This window comes from Littorina saxatilis, linkage group LG3 (genome assembly GCF_037325665.1).
Source record: "Littorina saxatilis isolate snail1 linkage group LG3, US_GU_Lsax_2.0, whole genome shotgun sequence".
NCBI classification, from domain to species: Eukaryota; Metazoa; Mollusca; class Gastropoda; order Littorinimorpha; family Littorinidae; genus Littorina; species Littorina saxatilis.
The window spans coordinates 56,208,328-56,228,377 of NC_090247.1; the positions used below are offsets into that span (position 1 = coordinate 56,208,328).

At 41.2% G+C, this 20,050-nt stretch overlaps 2 protein-coding genes and 1 long non-coding RNA gene across 4 annotated transcripts in view; 1 reads left to right on the top strand and 2 right to left on the bottom strand.

Annotated features, from left to right (window-relative positions):
- Window positions 1-1,570: 1,570 nt before the first annotated feature.
- Window positions 1,571-20,050, top strand: part of LOC138962734 (arylsulfatase B-like) — a 39,984-nt gene continuing 21,504 nt past the window's right edge. The window contains exons 1-2 of one of the 2 annotated variants that reach the window (XM_070334672.1): window positions 1,571-1,721; window positions 2,996-3,269. In XM_070334672.1, coding sequence (XP_070190773.1) covers window positions 3,013-3,269 — 257 coding nt within the window. In that variant the 5' untranslated portion in view covers window positions 1,571-1,721; window positions 2,996-3,012. Of the gene's footprint in view, window positions 1,722-2,995; window positions 3,270-3,691; window positions 3,706-20,050 lie in introns of those variants that run through there. The other variant, XM_070334673.1, reaches the window with a different exon arrangement.
- LOC138960970 (uncharacterized) lies at window positions 3,994-8,373 on the bottom strand. The gene has a single exon (XM_070332596.1). The coding sequence runs from the start codon at window positions 8,361-8,363 to the stop codon at window positions 6,279-6,281; it is 2,085 nt and encodes a 694-aa protein (XP_070188697.1). The 5' UTR covers window positions 8,364-8,373; the 3' UTR covers window positions 3,994-6,278.
- On the bottom strand, window positions 13,298-18,570 carry LOC138962732 (uncharacterized). The gene is made up of 3 exons (XR_011454587.1): window positions 18,199-18,570; window positions 16,990-17,164; window positions 13,298-16,573 (listed from the first exon to the last, which is right to left on the bottom strand). It is a non-coding gene; the product is annotated as an uncharacterized lncRNA (long non-coding RNA).

Consider the following 20,050-nt stretch of genomic DNA (forward strand, 5'->3'; position numbering starts at 1 on the left):
GAAGGACACACACACACACATGCACAAGAACACACACACACACACACACACACACACACACACACACACACACACACACACACACACACACTCACACACCTTTCCTTTGAAAAAATGCACAGGGCAATGCAAGCAAACACAAAACGCAGAACAATCAATGGTGTGAACCAAAGACACGCTCTGGCAGTGTGGAAAACAAACGAAATTCACCAATCACAGCAGCTCTTATTTCAAAAATATCTAGCATTACATGAAATAGGTAAATTACAACAACAAAAACAAATACTAAATTGAAAAAACCCCAGCTCTTCACAATTATCAAACATAAATAACTCAAATTCAACTAATCGAAAATTTGCTGTTTCACAGACGTGTTTTCAGGACGGACACTTCTATACTAAATGTGAAAAAGAATTAAATTCGTTCGTAATGTGCTTAATACAATACACTAGGTTCAACAACAGTCGCTGTGTTGTTAATTCAAATACATTTTTACACCCCCGGTATAGGGGTGTGTATAGGATTCGGTCCATGTGTTTGTTTGTTTGTTTGTTTGTGTTCGCATATAGATCTCAAGAATGAACGGACCGATCGTCACCAAACTTGGTGAACAGGTTCTATACATTCCTGAGACGGTCCTTACAAAAATTGGGACCAGTCAAACACACGGTTAGGGAGTTATTGGTGGATTAAAATTATACAAGGACTTATAGAGGGACATCTTAATGGTCAAAGGGAAATAACCATTCTCACTGAGTCACTGCCACCAACTGAGAAGGTTATTTCCCTTTGACGGGGGTGTTTTTCCTACCTCGGAGGAATTTCTTGTTTTTTTTTAATTTCACTGCGTTTGGATTCCTCCCACAAACGAATCCTATACACACCCCTATACCGGGGGCGTAAATATACAGGTACTAACTTCAAGAAGAAGGCAGAGGAAGAAAAAGAAGAAGAAGGCAACAAACTGTCGAAATATTAATTAGGAACATGCCCAACCTGGTTACTGTTGTGTTATATTTTTGTTTAAAGGTACTAACTTCTTCCTTAAAAAAAAAAAAAAATACAGTGGAAAATGTTATGAAATTTGTCTCCAAGTTCTCCAGACTGGCATTTAACACATACTCTCTCATCATGCGGTGTATTTAATGTTTTTCCTGTCTGTATTGGCAATTTATGATTAAATGTTCTGAAACACAAAACCAAAAAGCGCAGTGCACTGAGGAAAACCTTATTGCCCCGGCCCTCAATCATTAAAGAAATTGTAAAAGAAACAGCTGGCCACCCACACCCCACCTCCACCACCACCACCAGCCACTCCCTAAATAATGTCTACAATATCAAAAATTAAAAAAGGATACTCCTATTCTTTATTGATTTTTGGTCTTATTGCTCATGCTGAAACTCATTTGAAGCCATTTTATTCCTTAGCTGTGCAATCCGATTGTGCTGTTTTTATTGCTTGCGCAGAAAGAGAATCCAAAAAACAAGTGTTTATTGCTATCTTGCTGTAATTAACGAAATACGAACACGTAGGCTCCATACTTCAGAGTAGGGGATATTTCATTACGTACAGTTAGTGCGCACGAGAAATATGTGAACGATGCGGAAAATAACAGCAGGTGTTCCGACTTTCCATGGTTCTGTACATCGTAAAATACATATATGTATGAAATAAAGTGGTTTGTCACGAGTAGTCTGTGAACCGGTCCCCGAAACAGAAGGTAAAGTCTTTTTCTGTATAGTTGATGTCGTTTCGAATGTTCCCAGTAATTGGTGGACTACAATAACTGTTAATATGAGTCATACACACTATACTAAACACATAGAAATTAATTCCAAATATTTTTCATATCTCAGCGTATTCTTCGAACAAAACCGAACATGATCCAGCTAAAATAGTGACTTTAAATGCTTTTCTTGAATTCTTATAACATGTTAGTGCTGTGTTGCTTTTGTTAAGCAGCACCACTGTAATTGTTCATACTTGTGGTGCTAGTTTGACTTGACTTGGTTTTATTTACTGATCATATTCAGGGATGGCCAAATCTCAAAATGTTAACTCGTAACTTCAAGAAAATCACTAGCCCGCCAGAAATTTCGCTTGCCCGGTACATTCCACAAAACAGATTATGAGTGTAAGATTTTTTCACACAATAAAACACCCGTAACACGCACAGAAGCCTCGTTTTTATTTCACCAGGACATGGCGATGATTTTGCAAACGACAGACGTTCCTGCGTCTGCAGTGTTTATTTGGCTTTTAAACTCGATAGTACAACCAAAAGTTATGCATATGATCAGAATTTGCTCTGGCCAGCCGGGAAGCTGCCAGGCAGTTTCTACTAGCCCGACGGATGTTTTACTCGCCTCTAGCGATCGGGTCGACGATTTGGCCATCCCTGATATTGATCAAGCTATGAGAACGAGTAAGAGGCTAACTTTTAATGACAGGAAACAAACACACAGTGCCTATCGTTTCAAACCAGTAAGGTATTATTTTGATAACTTCAGAGTTTCCTGAGGGCCAAAATGTAAAATTATGCTTCAATAAGTAAAATTGCTTGGTACCGACCGTTTGTTGTTGTTGTTGTGTGTGTGTGTGTGTGTGTGTGTGTGTGTGTGTGTCTGTGTGTGCGTGCGTATGTGTGTGTGTGTGTGTGTGTGTGTGTGCGTGCGTGTGTGTGCGAGTGTTTGTTTGAGTGCGTGCGTGTGTGTGTGAGTGTGTGTGTATGCGTGCGTGCGTGCGTGCGCGTTTGTGCGTGTGTGTGTGTGTGTGTGTGTGTGCATGCATGTGTGTGTGTGTGCGCGTGTGCATGCATGTGTGTGTGTGCGCGGGCGCGCGTGCATGTGTATTTGTATGTGTGTGTGTGTGCGTGGCATGGGTGTCAGTGTGTATGTGAGTCATTGTGGATAAGTGTGTCTATTTCCTTGTACCCGTCTTTCGTTTTTGGCTCCTATGCGCCTATCCCTGTACATTCTCAACATTTTCCCATAGGTCTGCACGGCAACAGGATGGCTTCACCACAACACACATCACTGTTCTGCATCCTACTATCGACCCTATTCACCACGGTGATCACGAGCTGCAAAGACCATCCCAACATCATGGTCATCGCGCTGGACGATCTAGGCTGGGCGGACTTCCAGTCTCACGACCCCCTCATGGTCACTCCCAACATCCGGAGGCTGAGGGAGGAAGGCATGTTCCTCAATCAGTCCTATGTGCTACCGAGTTGTGTCCCCAGTAGGGCCGCGCTCATGACTGGACGGTGAGTTGTCGTTCTTGTTTCACTGTCGGTGTCGTGATTATCCTCATCATTATCAAGGCTGGACGTTGAGTTGTCGGTCTTGTTTTACTGTCGTTGTCGTGATCATCATCATCACTATCAAGGTTGGACGGTGAGTTATCGTGATCATCATCATCACTATCAAGGCTGGACGGTGAGTTATCGTTCTTCTTTCACTGTCGTTGTCGTGATCATCATCATCACTATCAAGGCTGGAGTCGACGGTGAGTCATTGTTCTTGTTTTACTGTTGTTGTCGTGATCAGCATCCGCGCTCATGACTGGACGGTGGGTTGTCGTTCTTGTATTACTGTCGTTGTCGTGATCATCATCATCATCACTATCGAGGCTAGACGGTGACTTGTCGTTCGTGTTTTACTGTAGTTGTCGTGATCATCATCCGCGCTCATGACTGGACGGTGAGTTATCGTTCTTGTTCCACTGACGTGATCATCATCATCACTATCAAGGCTGGACGGTGAGTTATCGTTCTTGTTTTACTGTCGTTGTTGTCATCACCATGCCTAAATGAAGGCTGGAACTAGTGATTGAGAGAGATTGGCGTCCACAACATATGGCAGGGGTACAGAGGCTTGCAACCAATGGAGGGGGGGGGGGGGGGGGGGTTCTGCATGGCTGTGGAAATTTAACATTTGATAAGGGTATATTGGGTCTCTCTAGAAGAAAATCGGCTGGTAGGCTACATTTGCCGAGGCATATCAAGACGATTTCTTCTTTACCGTATAACCAGATACTGCCTACTTTTGTGCGGTCATACTACGCAATTCCACGTGAGAAGCGTGCTGACCTAAATCACAGAAGCAGACAGAGGAGCACAGTCGCTGGGCCTTTCTCCGTTCAATGTTTTGTACTGCTCTTGTTGAGTCAGTCCTCCGTTTCTTAGACGCTAGAGTTTGATGATCTTACGAAGTGACCCCAGCTTGGTTGAAAGATATAAAATGTTCTATGTTGATTTTTCATTTACATCTTTCACAATGCTCAGTTACAGAGCAGTTGATAAACAAAATGCTCAGAGCCGGAACATTTTCAACATTTGCTCAGAGCTAGAACATTTTGCCGATCAAACACCTCTGAGTCTGAGCTGGAACATTTCGTTTGTGCTGCATAACATGCAGATTTCACCACTTTGATGCCATCCACTGATAGGAAGTGTTAAATATATGCTATTCTATCAGCAGGAGTACATATTTCATCTATACGGGCCTTATTTTGTCCGTTTTGCGAATAACATGCAGATTTTACCACTTTAATGCCATCCACTGATAATCATAATAATTACTAATTTTTTTGGACCAAATTTGCCCAGACAAACTATGTGTACTCAGACACTTGCGTGACCTCATTTCTGTCACAATGACATAATAACATGATGTCATCACTAATAGTCTAGCCAAGACTTAGAAAAAAGACACTAAGCAGAGCTGTGACCAAATCAAACAATGACATCATCGATCGCTTGATGACCTCAAGACTTATTTTCTTGATGGCTCAGTGGATATTTCAGGTGTGACAATCTTTTCTAGCAAACTTTTTCATGCTGTGGCCGAATATTTGTCATGTCTGCTGATTATCAACACATACAATTGTGTGAAATTTGGAGGCTTTTGCTCCCAAAATAACCTCAACGTAAGGTTTTTTAAGAACATGACCCTGCTGTGGCCCCCAAAATGTGACGGGGGTAAACCAAACTAGGGTCATGTTTACAGATTATCAAACCCTTGGAGTGTTCAAAATTTCAAAGCTTTAGCTTCAAAAACGTGTGAAATAACGAATGTTAAGTTATTATGAATCGAACATGACCCCCTGTGACCCCAAAACTTGACAAGTCGGGAGATTATTAAACCCTAGACGTGTGCAACGTTTTAAAGCTCTAGCTTTAAAAACATCAGAGATAACCTCAACGTTAAGTTTTTATGAAAAGAACATGACCCCGCTGTGACCCGAAAATTTGACGAGGGTCAACCAAGCTGGGGTCACTTCGTAAGATCACCAAACTCTAAAAGTGTGCACATTTTCAAAGGTCTAGGCTCTAGCTTGAAAAAAATCCGTGATAACTTCAACGTTAAGTTTTTAGTCCAAGGACCGTCCGTCCATACAGACGGGCACATATGAATACTAAGACTCACCCATTACTCATGTGAGTCAAAAAGAGACCGTACATGTACATAGGGCCTACAGGGTAGACAGGTCAAATGCAGAAACAGTGTTGTGGAGAGTCTAGAGGCGGTTTAGTAAAGACTTTACGAAACAGGTACGTTTTGAGATGTGTTTTGAAGGAGGAAAGGCTACTGAAAACACAATTAGAATTTAGAAGTGTGTTCCACACGGTGGGAAACTAATGCCTAACTGTTCTTTCACCAAAGGTTTTGGTCCTGATTTTAAGGATGCGGAGGAGTTTTTCATATGAGAATTTGAGGGAACGGGAAGGCTCGTAGATACTGAGGGAATTGGACAGATAGAGGGGGAGGTGGGGGATTGATTTCTCATAACAGCGGTACCCTAACACAGCCAGCTTGTAATCGATTCTGTACTTCACTGACTTGAAACAGACTCAGTCATCTCATGCAACCACTTATGACACAAGTGAGAACTTGGAGAACAAAGTACAGCTCAGTTTTGAGTCGACTTTGCACGCACGCGTACTCTTGCTGAACTGTTTTGTGTTCATGCCCAGAGTTGTCTGTTCCTCAAAGGCTACTAACAGGAGAGGTCAATGGATTAAGATATATAAGGAATTCATGGATTTACTAGCAGCATCAACTAGTCTTCAGGTTGCCCTCTTCCCCTACTTCCCTCCACCTCAGCAGGCAATTGAAAGTTGTAACAAAAGGTCTCTCCTGCATGCTTTTGTGTTGAGTGGCTTGTGGTTCAATTCACACACACACGGCATTTCATTGGGAATTGAGGATTCCAAGTGAGCATAAGGCGATCTTCAAGGCGACAGTGTGACTATTATTATTTTTCCGTGTCTTTAGTTGTGTTCCTTACAGTAACAATAGGGACGTAAATGCGGCAGTGAACCTTGAATGCAGGCTGGCTGGGAGCCGTACTTGTTGATTCTGCTCACCTCCTTGCTGTTTACTCGGAAGGTACCGGAAGTGACATTATGATAACAAACGGCTTCAAAATGTCCTCCCCCTGGTTGCGTGATGAAAGACACCTGGAAATACGACATCCCTTTCCGACAAGTCATTCCATCGAAGCGACTAGGAATTCTTTTATTGTACTGGTTCCAGTACTTCAGAATCTTCTCCTGTGCCCGGCTGTTCTCTTCTGTACAGACATAACTGCCTCTGGTGATATTTAATACGGTCAACTCTACACATTTTCCGCGCTGTTTTTGTGTCAGCTTGTTGATCATAGCGAGGACTGCTCGCGCCGCTTCCACCACGAGACGGCCTGACTGACTGACAGTCTCCCAGTCTAAACAGGCGCACCAGTGCGGCATGACATCCGCGTCAACGCACGTGCGATCTTTGGAGATTTCCTTGAAGATACTGACGCCTCTGTGTCTGATGTCCGCCTGTCCAGAGCCAGTGTAGTTGAGGACTTCCAGGAAGGTCTCATGTACGTCGAAGGGCGTGGTCAGTCGGTGGACGTTGGTCTCCAGGCTCCGCATGATGTCCGGGTGTTGGCGGCGAAACCAAGGGGGGAACCGCAAGGAAAAGTAGGGCATGCGCTCTTCTAACTTCCCCTGGGCAACTGCCCGGATATGGCCGAATCTAGTCCCATGGTCGGACATGAGAATGAGTAGTGTAGAGTTGAGGTGCCCGCTCTCCTCTAAGCCTTGAAGGAAGCTCTTGACGTCTTCGTCTTGCGCCTGCATGTCGTTGTTGCCGCCGTGGCTTAATTCTGAGTGGAAACCGAAGAAGAACTTGGGATAGTTCCGGTACGTGTCAAACAAATCGCGAAACCAACGCATGAAGTTGATGTGTCGAGGTGTGGAGCCCAAACACAATTTTTCATGTTTGCTGTACTCTTTCTCTGCGGCGAGGTAAAAAGGTCTCATGTAATGATCGGTAGGCTGCTCCTTGAAACCTAGCATCCTGTACTGAAAGGTTCCCACAAACACCATATCCTCTCCCCAGGCCGTGACGTAGCCGTTGCGAGAAAAGTCCTTCCAGACCCACGGGTGACCGTCCACCGTTGTGGCCCCAGGGACGCCCCTCCTTGCCATGGGAAGCTCTTCCTCCATCTTGCCGGTCAGGATGGGGAGGAGGGCGGCGGGGGTGCCGCCCCCCACGATGTTGTATCCCTCCAGCTCCACCCCTCCCAGCGTGTGCACCAAGTAGTCACGGGTCTGCGGCATGTTTCGCAACCACGCCATGCGTGACATGGAGTCAAAGCCGTACATGAAGACACTCAGGCCCAGGCCTTGGCTCGAAGTCTTCTTCCTCTCAGCGGCGTGTCTATCCACGCCTTGGCTGGGAGTCTTCTTCCTCTCAGCGGCGTGCGTATCAAGGCGTTCCTGCACGGCCTTGTTCCGGGCCACAGCTGAATGAACGTTCCCATAATTCTTACCTCTTTCTGACTTGCAACTGATGTTAAAGAAGTCGGTCTGCAAGGGTTGGCCATCTTGCATGAAGCCTGGCATGGGATCACGGCGAACAGCAAAGTCGCCGTCGCGAACAATGGGCTCGTAGGTACAGCTGATTTTTCCGTGCCGTTTTTGTGCACGGGGCGATATGTGGATCGAACCGTTGGTGACGTAGACCCAGTCCTCCCGGTCGGAGGGACACTTTATGGGTCTGATTTTCCTGTGATACTTCATCATTTCTGGAACGTAGGGATTGAGGGTGGGGTGCAGGCACTTTTGGTTTTTTTGCGTTCGCCATTGCACCTTTTTTGATGCTCCACGAACCTGAAACTCGAAATAGTTCTTCGCAAATGTATGACGCAGTGGAGTTGATGAATAAGGGAAGAGGTAGAGCAGGAAAAGGAGTACGATGTACAAGTAGGACACACCAAGCAGCAGCGCAATCCAACGTCTTCGAATACGGTGGCAAGAAGACGCCTTGAGGACAATATCTGTTCTGCTAATATTGACTCTCCCCATTGATGTCTTTTGGCCTGGCATTCCTGTAAACGTGAGCGCACGTTGAGTAAGCATGAGAAGAAAAAACAAGTCGCGTAAGGCGAAATTACTACATTTAGTCAAGCTGTCGAACTCACGGAATGAAACTGAACGCACTGTATTTTTTCACCAATACAGTACAGCTTCGTCAATCCCCGCGTGAAGGAAATCGCTCACCTCCCACGTGCAAAACGTAGTGATATTGACACGCCAGATTAGCGCGGTAGCGTAATTTGCTAAGCATGAAAGCGCGCTTTTCTGTATTCTTGTTAACTTTCTGAGCTTGTTTTGAATACAACCTATCATATCTATATTATTTTTGGAATCAGGAAATGATAAAGAATAAGATGAAATCGTTTTTGGATAGATTTTTTAAAGGCTTAGAAAGCTGATGACTATTCACGCTAATTGCTTTACCCACAGCTGGAGACATGCTAAATTAAGTTCCCTGCAAGATATTGTGGTCTAGGACCCCTTAAATGTTGAGATATTTGAATTTTTATTTTGATCTAGATCGTCCTATTTATAGATTTGCCAACAGAGGTAGCGTTGACGCAAGGGAAATAACGTCTTTGTTGACATCCTCACTTTTTCAGAGGCTAGAACAAGCTGTAATGCATGTATATGGTCCGCGCATTGCGACATATCGTCATTTGACATCGATTGTGGGCAAACTACACATCGTTAACACGGGAGCAAGTTAGTAAGCCTTTAAATTTTAATCGTAAGACTAATTAATCTGTTTTCGTTAATTGTAATCACATTTTAAGAGTAAACATGATATATGTATATATTTTTAGATTCAGAATGTGATGAAAAATACGATGCAATCAATTTTAAATCTGTTTGCGAAAAATCGATTTTAATGACAACTTTAATGAGCAAACTCATTAATTAATTTTTAAGCCTCCAAGCTGAAATGCAATGCCAAAGTCCGGGCTTCGTCGAAGATTACTTGACCAAAATGTCAACCAATTTGGTTGAAAAATGAGAGCGTGACAGTGCCGCCTCAACTTTCACGAAAAGCCGGATATGACGTCATCAAAGACATTTATCCAAAAAAAAGAAAAAATAAGTCTGGAGATACCATACTCAGGATCTCTCATGTCAAGTTTTATAAAGATCGGTCCAGTAGTTTTCTCTGAATCGCTCTACACACTCACACACACACACACACACACACACACACACACACACACACACACACGCACACACACACACACACACATACACCACGACCCTCGTCTCGATTCCCCCCTCTATGTTAAAACATTTAGTAACAAGAGGCGAAGCCTTCAAGGCTCACGTAAGAAATCGACAAACAGTAACACAAACTCAATCACTCCGTCACACATACACACACACACACACACACACACACACACACACACACACACACACACACACACACACACACACACACACACAGTAAGCATAGTAGGTGACACTGTGCAAGAAAGCGAGACACTAGATCTAGATCTGAATGGCCGATTTTGAAGAAAAAAATAGTCTCGGCCCGCTCAAAATAACAATGACCGAGACTTTCAGTAATTCCTTCGCGTGACGTCTAACCCTCTTACGTCATAATGTGACGTCTTAAAATGTTGTGACGTCTTCAAATGTTAAAGGAAAAGTCCAAGGTTTTTAAATATGCCCAAAAACTTGAAAATCGAATGCCAAATGTTACAAACATCTCTGGAAAAATATTTTAAAATTTGAAAAAAAATTGTTGTTGTTGTAGTTGAAGATTTAGTGTTGCGGGGCTAACCAAGACAAGTCGCCTGGGGTCAAGTAGTGGTCACGTGGTTTTCGGTGCACTGTGACGTCGGTGCACTGTGACGTCACAAGTTATTGTGTTGATTCTACCACAAGTACCAGCTTGATTTTCACACAGAAAAGTCACCACTGTATGCCCGAAAAGAATGCCTCGGTGGAGAGCAGCCGCAAACTGCAACAACTCGTCAATGTTCCCAGGCATTTCATAGCACACTTTCCCTCATAAAACTCTGAGTCTCTTGTGGAAATGGAAGAGATGTGTGCAGCACAAGCGTGCAGATTTCAAAGTGTCGGGCACTTTCTGGACACAGATTTCGCCATTTTTCTGCAGCACAAAAGTTGGCGTTTCATCCCCGAAACAAATGTTTTGACCACTGGCAGTGTCTTCCCTTCATAAAAGTCCGGAGAGGGCAGTATTACGACGAGCCATCGAAACTCCGAGGCGACATACGAACAGCGGATTATCTCACAAGAAGGAATGCGTTGAAGGTCAGTACATGCTTTTATTTTCATGCATACGTAAACATTGTTTTGCTGCGCAGCGAATACGAATTGGTGCAGAACAGTGTGTCTGGGTCCAGCTGATATTCGCTGGAGTACAGATGCGCCACAGGCTAGATCTACAGAGTTACAGAACGGTCTGAGCTGAGCTAAGAGTAAGAGTAACAAGAGGCGAAGCCATCAAGGCTCACGTAAGAAATCGACAAACAGTAACACAAACTCAATCACTCCGTCACACACACACACACACACACACACACACACACACACACACACACACACACACACGCACACACACACACACACACACACACACACACACACACACACACACACACACACACACACACACACAGAAAGAGCATAGGTGAAACTGTGCAAGAAAGCGAGACACTAGATCTAGATCTGTCTGTCTGCATGTAGCCTACTTACAAGGACACGACTGCCAACCAGTCTCGGCGCGCTCAAAATAATAATGACCGAGACTTTCAGTACTTCCTTCGCGTGACGTCTAACCCTCTTACGTCATAATGTGACGTCAATGTAATGTGACGTCTTCAAATGTTAGAGTTTCTACCACAGACATACACACGCACAGACGCACGCACGCACGCACGCACAGACAGACAAAGTTACGATCGCATAGGCTACACTTACGTGAGCCAAAAAGTAGTCAGGGTTGTGGACACGTAAGACAGTCACAATGCGTGTGTCACGTTATCTATTCTATTCAGTCGCAAACTATCCCCTGATATCAATTCATGAAATTGGCAGCGTTTGCTGGAATCATGGTTTAATGCTATTTTTACCAGATCTAAATTGTTGGTGGATGTGCAACCGGTAAGGTAAACAGACACCTGCATGCTAGAGACAAAAAAATTACGAATTGTGCAGGGAATTAATCTTTCTGCATTGACTGAGAGACGCAAAACCAGTTTAATTGCTACAACATGGATACACATCCAGACGACTTCCAGAGGGTGTCTAAATGTTCAGTGTACTGTATAGATCAGAAGCATACTTTCGAATTGATTTATACTCACACTCATTTTCTCTCTTCTTTTACTTCCAGACCTTTCATCATCACTCACGGCCACTGGTCAGAACAGGTCAGAACAGGTCACTAGACACTGACACCGTGACCATTCCAGATTTCCCGGTTCTCCGTGATCACAACGCAACTGTTGTTCCTACCGTCAAAGAAACTACAATCCAGAATCACCACAGGAGAAAACCAACGTGCCATTCATCGTAAGATTTTTGTTTTGAAAATGAGTGCCTTATTCTAGCTTTGCAAAAAACGAGAAAGTGTCTTTGACAGATACCATCCAAATACATTAATACATTATGAAAACAAGTACAAGTTCATTTCTACTCATGTTAATCGTTTATGCTTTCTGTGCTGAGCGACATATGGATTGAATTTCTTTCTTAACTCACCTCCCGTCAACCTGCAAAACTATATCTGTCGAAGTAGTTTCAAATAAAGTTAGTATGCTTCCGAATAAAAAAAAATATAAACAAGTCGCGTAAGGCGAAAATACAATATTTAGTCAAGTAGCTGTCGAACTCACAGAATGAAACTGAACGCAATGCCATTTTACTCGTAGCATCGTCAGGCCACCGCTCATGGCAAAGGCAGTGAAATTGACAAGAAGAGCGGGGTAGTAGTTGCGCTAAGAAGGATAGCACGCTTTTCTGTACCTCTCTTTGTTTTAACTTTCTGAGCGTGTTTTTAATCCAAACATATCATATCTATATGTTTTTGGAATGAGGAACCGACAAGGAATAAGATGAAAGTATTTTTAAATTGATTTGGACAATTTAATTTTGATAATAATTTTTATATATTTAATTTTCAGAGCTTGTTTTTAATCCGAATATAACATATTTATATGTTTTTGGAATCAGCAAATGATGGAGAATAAGATAAACGTAAATTTGGATCGTTTTATAAATTTTTATTTTTTTTTACAATTTTCCGATTTTTAATGACCAAAGTCATTAATTAATTTTTAAGCCACCAAGCTGAAATGCAATACCGAACCCCGGGCTTCGTCGAAGATTACTTGACCAAAATTTGAACCAATTTGGTTGAAAAATGAGGGCGTGACAGTGCCGCCTCAACTTTCACGAAAAGCCGGATATGACGTCATCAAAGACATTTATCAAAAAAATGAAAAAAACGTTCGGGGATTTCATACCCAGGAACTCTCATGTCAAATTTCATAAAGATCGGTCCAGTAGTTTAGTCTGAATCGCTCTACACACACACACACAGACACACACACACACACACACACACACACACACACACACACACACACACACACATACACCACGACCCTCGTCTCGATTCCCCCCTCTACGTTAAAATATTTAGTCAAAACTTGACTAAATATAAAAAAGGATATTTTCTGAAATTTTTAATTATAGACCAAAACAAAACATTCACGAGTATGTTGTTGACCTGATGGTCTTTATGGTAGACAGCAAGAGTTGCATGTTCAAGAAGTTTAAGCAGTACATTTGAAAGAGCAAGGTAATTTAAGGTGGAATAATTTTAATGGTAGGTTCCACTGTAAGGCGACATGGAGGGTATCTTTGACGGACTCATTCAACATTCATACCCATGCACATCACCTCAAACACATAAGCTTTGTTCTTGAGTCAAATTTATTGGCTTCATAAGTATTGTGAATTTGTGTCCGTTTGCAGATTGGCTTATCTATGAATGTTTTCGAAAATATCTTGCGATCTACGTTCGCATAATGTAACACGTGAAGAAGAACATAAAAAGTTCGTCAAAAGGAATCTAATTTGCATTTCAACCCATTTTCCTTCCTTATTGTTAACTTTTTCTTCATAAAGACTACTTGAAATAAACAAATTGTTTAACCATTTCAAGGCCTCTGAACACGTTTAAAACAAGTCGCGTAAGGCGAAAATACAATATTTAGTCAAGTAGCTGTCGAACTCACAGAATGAAACTGAACGCAATGCCATTTTTCAGCAAGACCGTATACTCGTAGCATCGTCAGTCCACCGCTCATGGCAAAGGCAGTGAAATTGACAAGAAGAGCGGGGTAGTAGTTGCGCTAAGAAGGATAGCACGCTTTTCTGTACCTCTCTTTGTTTTAACTTTCTGAGCGTGTTTTTAATCCAAACATATCATATCTATATGTTTTTGAAATCAGGAACCGACAAGGAATAAGATGAAAGTGTTTTTAAATTGATTTCGACAATTTAATTTTGATAATAATATTTATATATTTAATTTTCAGAGCTTGTTTTTAATCCGAATATAACATATTTATATGTTTTTGGAATCAGCAAATGATGGAAAATAAGATAAACGTAAATTTGGATCGTTTTATAAATGTTTATTTTTTTTTACAATTTTCAGATTTTTAATGACCAAAGTCATTAATTAATTTTTAAGCCACCAAGCTGAAATGCAATACCGAAGTCCGGGCTTCGTCGAAGATTACTTGACCAAAATTTGAACCAATTTGGTTGAAAAATGAGGGCGTGACAGTGCCGCCTCAACTTTCACGAAAAGCCGGATATGACGTCATCAAAGACATTTATCAAAAAAATGAGAAAAAAAATTCGGGGATTTCATACCCAGGAACTCTCATGTCAAATTTCATAAAGATCGGTCCAGTAGTTTAGTCTGAATCGCTCTACACACACACACACACACACACACAGACACACAGACACACGCACATACACCACGACCCTCGTTTCGATTCCCCCTCGATGTTAAAATATTTAGTCAAAACTTGACTAAATATAAAAATGCAGGTCTTTGCTCACTATATCAGATTTGCCAAGGCTCAGTTTACACAGGAAAAATCATCTCTCGACTTGAACACATACCAATAATCAACAGCCTCACTGCTTCTTGGAGCTGGATTTTGTGTGTGGAATGAATTACACATGTGGCGTTTTAGAATATAATTCATAGAAGATTACATTCGTGCAGAAAGGCTTTAATTTAATAATTAGGTCTTCGTGATGTTCTCTTAAAATAACTAACATGTGTTCCCTTTACCGGGCCTCTGAACCAGTTTTGTGAATATGCAGGTTAAACTCGTGCTTTTTCTGTGTTATCAGCGTATTTCTCATCCAGGCATGGATGCCTCCTCTTAAATGGACAGCCCTTCCCGTGTTAACGATTGGGTTCAAAATCTCAAATCTTACCAGGCTTTTACATGGGATATGGCCATCATTCCGTTTTGAAAAATACCAGAACTGAACACTCTGCTATGGGTACTCTCTTTGCGAATGTAGAATCTTATGAATTAATTTCTTTAACGCCACACGTGTAAAACATTCCCTAAAAAAATCCAGCTCCAAAAACCAGTCAGGATGTTTATTCCTTGTATATGTTCAAGTCAAGAGATTTTTTTTCTATGTAAGAGTCTTCGCAGACCTGTGTAGTGAGCAATCCTGTTTTGAAAAAGGACGTGCCTTTAAAGGCACAGTAAGCCTCCCGTAAACCATCACAGAGCTCCCCGAGCGTCTAAATACAGTACAAGCATACAAGTTTCCATTTGAACGCTCACCGAACGGGAACATCCTGGCTGCTTTCTGTCGAGCGTGAGACATTTTCCAAGAATTTATTTTCGTGGACTTGCTCCTCTACAACAATGGCGCCTCGTTTTTGCGCTAGACCTAACTTTTAAAATCTAAATAATAAATTGACAGCTTGTTACACAAACATTCTTTAATCATAAAAGAATTCGTTTTTCATCAAGACAAGATCAGAACAATTCGAAGTTGTGAAAGTTTAAAAAAAGAAAAGCCCGGAAGCAGGGTCACGCAAGGGTCGTAGCAGACGACGGCCCGGTTTATCAGTGCAAATCGCCGTTCCTCTCAACAGTCAAAAGCCATCGCTAGAGTTCTTGTGAACCACAGCCGTTGTTTCGTGCATAAAAAACGTGCTATTGTAGATAAGCTCACGTCGAGTCGCATTCAAATGACTAACTATGACGACTGCATTGTGAAAAGGGGGAAAACTGGATCACACGGGTTCACGATGGCTCAGGGGTAAGATAAACCACGCAAAAATAAATTCTTTGAAAATTGTTCGCTCTTTACGGAGGGCACCTAGGATGTTCTCAATTGGTGAGTGTTTAAATGAAAGGGTGTTTGTACTGTGTGTAAAAGCCTGACCGTATCTGTGATGGTTTACGGGAGGCTTACTCTGCCTTTAAGCCTGTATAGACGGTTTGATTGTTGAAATACCTGGTGGCAATGACCGCACGGGTGGCAAGAGGTAGTAATGCACAGATGACAACAAACCGACCTGCATTTTAAAAAAAAGTTAGGAGGCCTTGATAGGGGGAAACATTTTGTTAATTTCCAGAATCTTTATGAAGAAATAATGAACGAGAAGAAAGTCTGGCCTTGAAGTAAATGCAAATTAAACTATGTATACTTTTGACAAACTTTTTCTGTTCTTATTCACATGTTAAAATGTGTGCAGAGATCGTTAGTTACTTCCAAACAACCATGTTTCAGGCAACAGGCAAACGGACAATACTGGACACAGGCTATGCTGACCGGCTCATGGGCGGACTACCTGATGCAGGAGTAGACCAACAGTGGAAAACGTCTGGAACAAAATGTTGCAGAATGTGAACCATGTACCGGACCACGTGACAACCCAGTATCATCTTCAAACCATGCAGGAATCTGTTCAACACAGTCACACGATTTGTAAAAGTATATTTCAGCCTTCTGTAGCTCAGGGAGTTTGAACCCCACTCTTCATCCGTTTGGGAAAGTATTTCTGATTGTTTTGACTGCACAGGTTGGTAATGGTACTCTGATGCTTCTGCCGAGAAACCCCACTCGCTAGCGCACCAGCTGCCTGTTATGGGTAAGCGACGTGCCTGTATTTCCTGCAAAGTAAGACAGAATAAAACAGCAGCTTAGTTTGAGCTTTTAAGACATTCGTACCAGAGAAAACTGCGTGTACGTGTTTGTTTGGAGAGGGTGGATAGAATCATAAGACACGCTGTGTCTATGTGACGTAGAGCAGGTTTTCAAATTCATGCTGAAGCACTGTGTGATCGCTATTGATTTTGGCATATATCTTACCTTGATTTCAGATAGACTGGGAACCAAAATGAGGATGTTTACATGAATAAACTATGCTGATATGTATGTGTTTAGAAATAAAGAATAGTTTTAATGATATATGATGTTTGTTTTTTTAACCCAATGTGATATTTTCGTATTTGAAAACAAATTGTACACTCTGTTGTCAATTTTACTTTCAGATAAATAAATCTATCATAATGGAAATGTTACTTACCCATTTTGATCAGTGTTGAGTCGTCCATATTCCTGTATGTACGCATAGTATGCAGTTTGAAGGTAGTAGATGTCCGAGCAAACATAGGAGGATGTGCTGTTAGGCTGTCTATCTCCTCATCCAGGTTTTCCAGATATTTGAATTTCGTTCCCTCTTGGAGTTTCTGCACTGACACCTGATAAGTAAAATACACGTATCACTCTGTGATCATGGCAACATGTATCATCTGTATGCCCCGTTCAAAAATTACCTTGAGATTCTAAGGTATGTATACACAGAAATTGCACTGGATCACAAAAACAACACGAACAGTAGTACATGTAATGTATATATTCAGTTTAAAAATTCATGTAATGAGAGTCAATAACCCGATTTAACCCCAGGTAGATTCAGGGTCCCACTGACTGAATCTCATATGGTTGCTTTTCGGCACACACCACACATTTTTAATGGGACTGTGAGGTTTTGTTACTACAGTAAAATAGTAGCAACGTACTGTCTGTTCGTGACGTTTGAGAATACCGATCTATGCACTAAGGCATTGTCTTTTTGTAGTGTGACTGTCCGATATTGCGTACTCCTAAAAATCAATGATGCGATATCACTAGCCATCAGCGTTTCGCCACTGCTCAGAAAATCTTATGATTTCAGATCTAGTTTGAGATCGGAAATCACGTGTGCTCGTTTAAAAAACTAAATTCATTTATTACTTCCCTTTGACCGTTTCGCAAGAAAAATGTCAGGATCACAACATGTATATTAGTATTAGCACATGAAAGCAGCCCACCGCCATTTCAAAAAGTTTCACTGTTTAGTGGTGTCGATGTCATGTAGTTGTCTTACTGTCGCAAATAAAAATACCAGGAAAATTGCAGTTTTGTCCGCAAGAAACAGGCTTTGCGCAATGTTAACTTGCTGTCTACATGTTTCGTTGTGTGACTGAAGAAAATAAGGATAGTCGCGTGTGAACATCACTGTGGAAACATTTATTCTAAACTGGGCAGTTCAAGGGCGAAATCCTTGATTAAAGATAGGAAAATAAACAACATCAGATGCCTGAAATAATAGCATGAATCAATAATCTTTACATGCTTACAGATCTGTGGAAGCACATCAACTGATCTGTGAAAAACACACCTGACTTCGATCTAGCATGCAAGAGGTACGGACTAGTAGTGTGTCAACATCACAACAAAGAGAATCACATACCATTTCGTATTGCTGCTTATGCTGGCTCTGTTTCAAGCAGTTCCTTGTGGCCTCACCAGCATTTTGACGACGAAGAGGCTCAAACGGGCACGCTAAAACCTCAGACTGGCTGAAAACCGGTCCGTATTCCACTTGTCTTCCTCACTGCTTGAGCCGGCCATGTTTGTTGTTCAAGGCTCGTGACGTAGCACACGTATGTGCACAAGGTCATGAGCCAAGACTGCGCGCGCGATGGAACGATTCAGAACAACCAAAAACGAGTCAAAGTATACTTTTTGGATTTCTGTGTTCATTTTTACACACGCATTTGTGGTTGATGAATTAAAAGGGTCAACATATCAAAAGTGACCCTAAACCTTGGACTTTTCCTTTAAAGTTTCTACCACAGACATACATGGGTGCGTCTCAGAATCTCGTCCTCTGTTTGTGACATTATCACCAAAAGTAAAATCTTCCCAGAAAACTTTGATAATACTATTTACACACTTCTCAGGGTGTACCTTTTCAGTTTAAACAAGAAAAAATATAACATTGCCTTTAGTTTGCCATATATTAAGCATTATTTGGACCATGTGTGCAAAATCACCCGTGTAACATGGAAACAATAAAAGACAAAAAAACTGCATTTATAAGGCTGAAAACGACTTTTATTCAGTTATTATTGTTGAATCACAAGCCATTATAGAGTTCAATATGAAATGACTACATGCAAACAACAAAATAATGTTTTTTTCAAAGTTCCATGCATTTGTCAAAATTTCAATACAAAAATGAAAATTAATTAATGATATCCTGATCAGAACATGTTGATACATGACATTCATTCAGTCTTATTGACATTTAACCTTCACAATAGCATATATACAAAGATTTGTTGCTCTAAGACAAAATGTTAGAAAGTTATCCCAAAAGAATGCAAAATGGTCACCGATGTAACATGGAAACATCACTTTTGTAACAAAGAAACGGTTATGCTTTTTTCCACAAACTTTACTAAATGAAGCTGATTTTGCAACCAGATTCTTCTTAGGTAAAATGCCAAACACTAAAACAGGAACAGAAAGAAAAAAGCTGGACAAAATCAAGCAAACTTTGCCCCAAAAAAGAGAAACATTAATGAAAAGTTCATCACCGACGTAACTCGGAAACGAACAACCAGACATGTATTATAAGGTTTGACATGAAGAATGCAATTGTTCAAAAGTGGTTCATTCAATTGTTAAGACAATAAACCAAAGGCATTGGTAACATATAGAACAGTTGCCACTTGCAGTTAATTAATTTATTTTAAAAGAAATAATGCCCCCTGGCATTGAAGGTGGGGTCACGAATCATGGTTGCATCAGATGTAGGGACTAAGGAAATATCATCGATCCCTGGAAAGCAATAGTAGTTCCCCTCCGGTTTCCTTCGAAGGAACGTTACCACCAGTTCATCAGGTCGAATCTCTTGCACCTGAAACATGCAAGTACCTGCGATTTCAACTAAAGATTGATGCAATATGTGTACTAGTTTCACTAACATGAATTTGTTTAATGTCTATCAAGATTTTGATGCATCCACATTCACTGGCTAAAAACAAAATAAAGTAACTATTTTGTTCAGACTTACCATTCCATTGAACATACAACTTTTACAATTAAAGAAAACATTGACACTTACCGTTCCTTTAAATGGATTTCGGAAATTTAATTTTGATCATAATTTTTTATATTTTTAATTTTCAGAGCTTGTTTTTAATCCAAATATAACATATTTATATGTTTTTGGAATCAGGAAATGATGTAAAATAAGATGAACGTAAATGTGGATCGTTTTATATATAAAAAAAAATTATTACATATTTTCAGAT

Excerpts from the sequence above, each read along its gene's own strand:
- LOC138960970 (XM_070332596.1), bottom strand. The coding sequence starts at position 8,363 with ATGGGGAGAGTCAATATTAGCAGAACAGATATTGTCCTCAAGGCGTCT.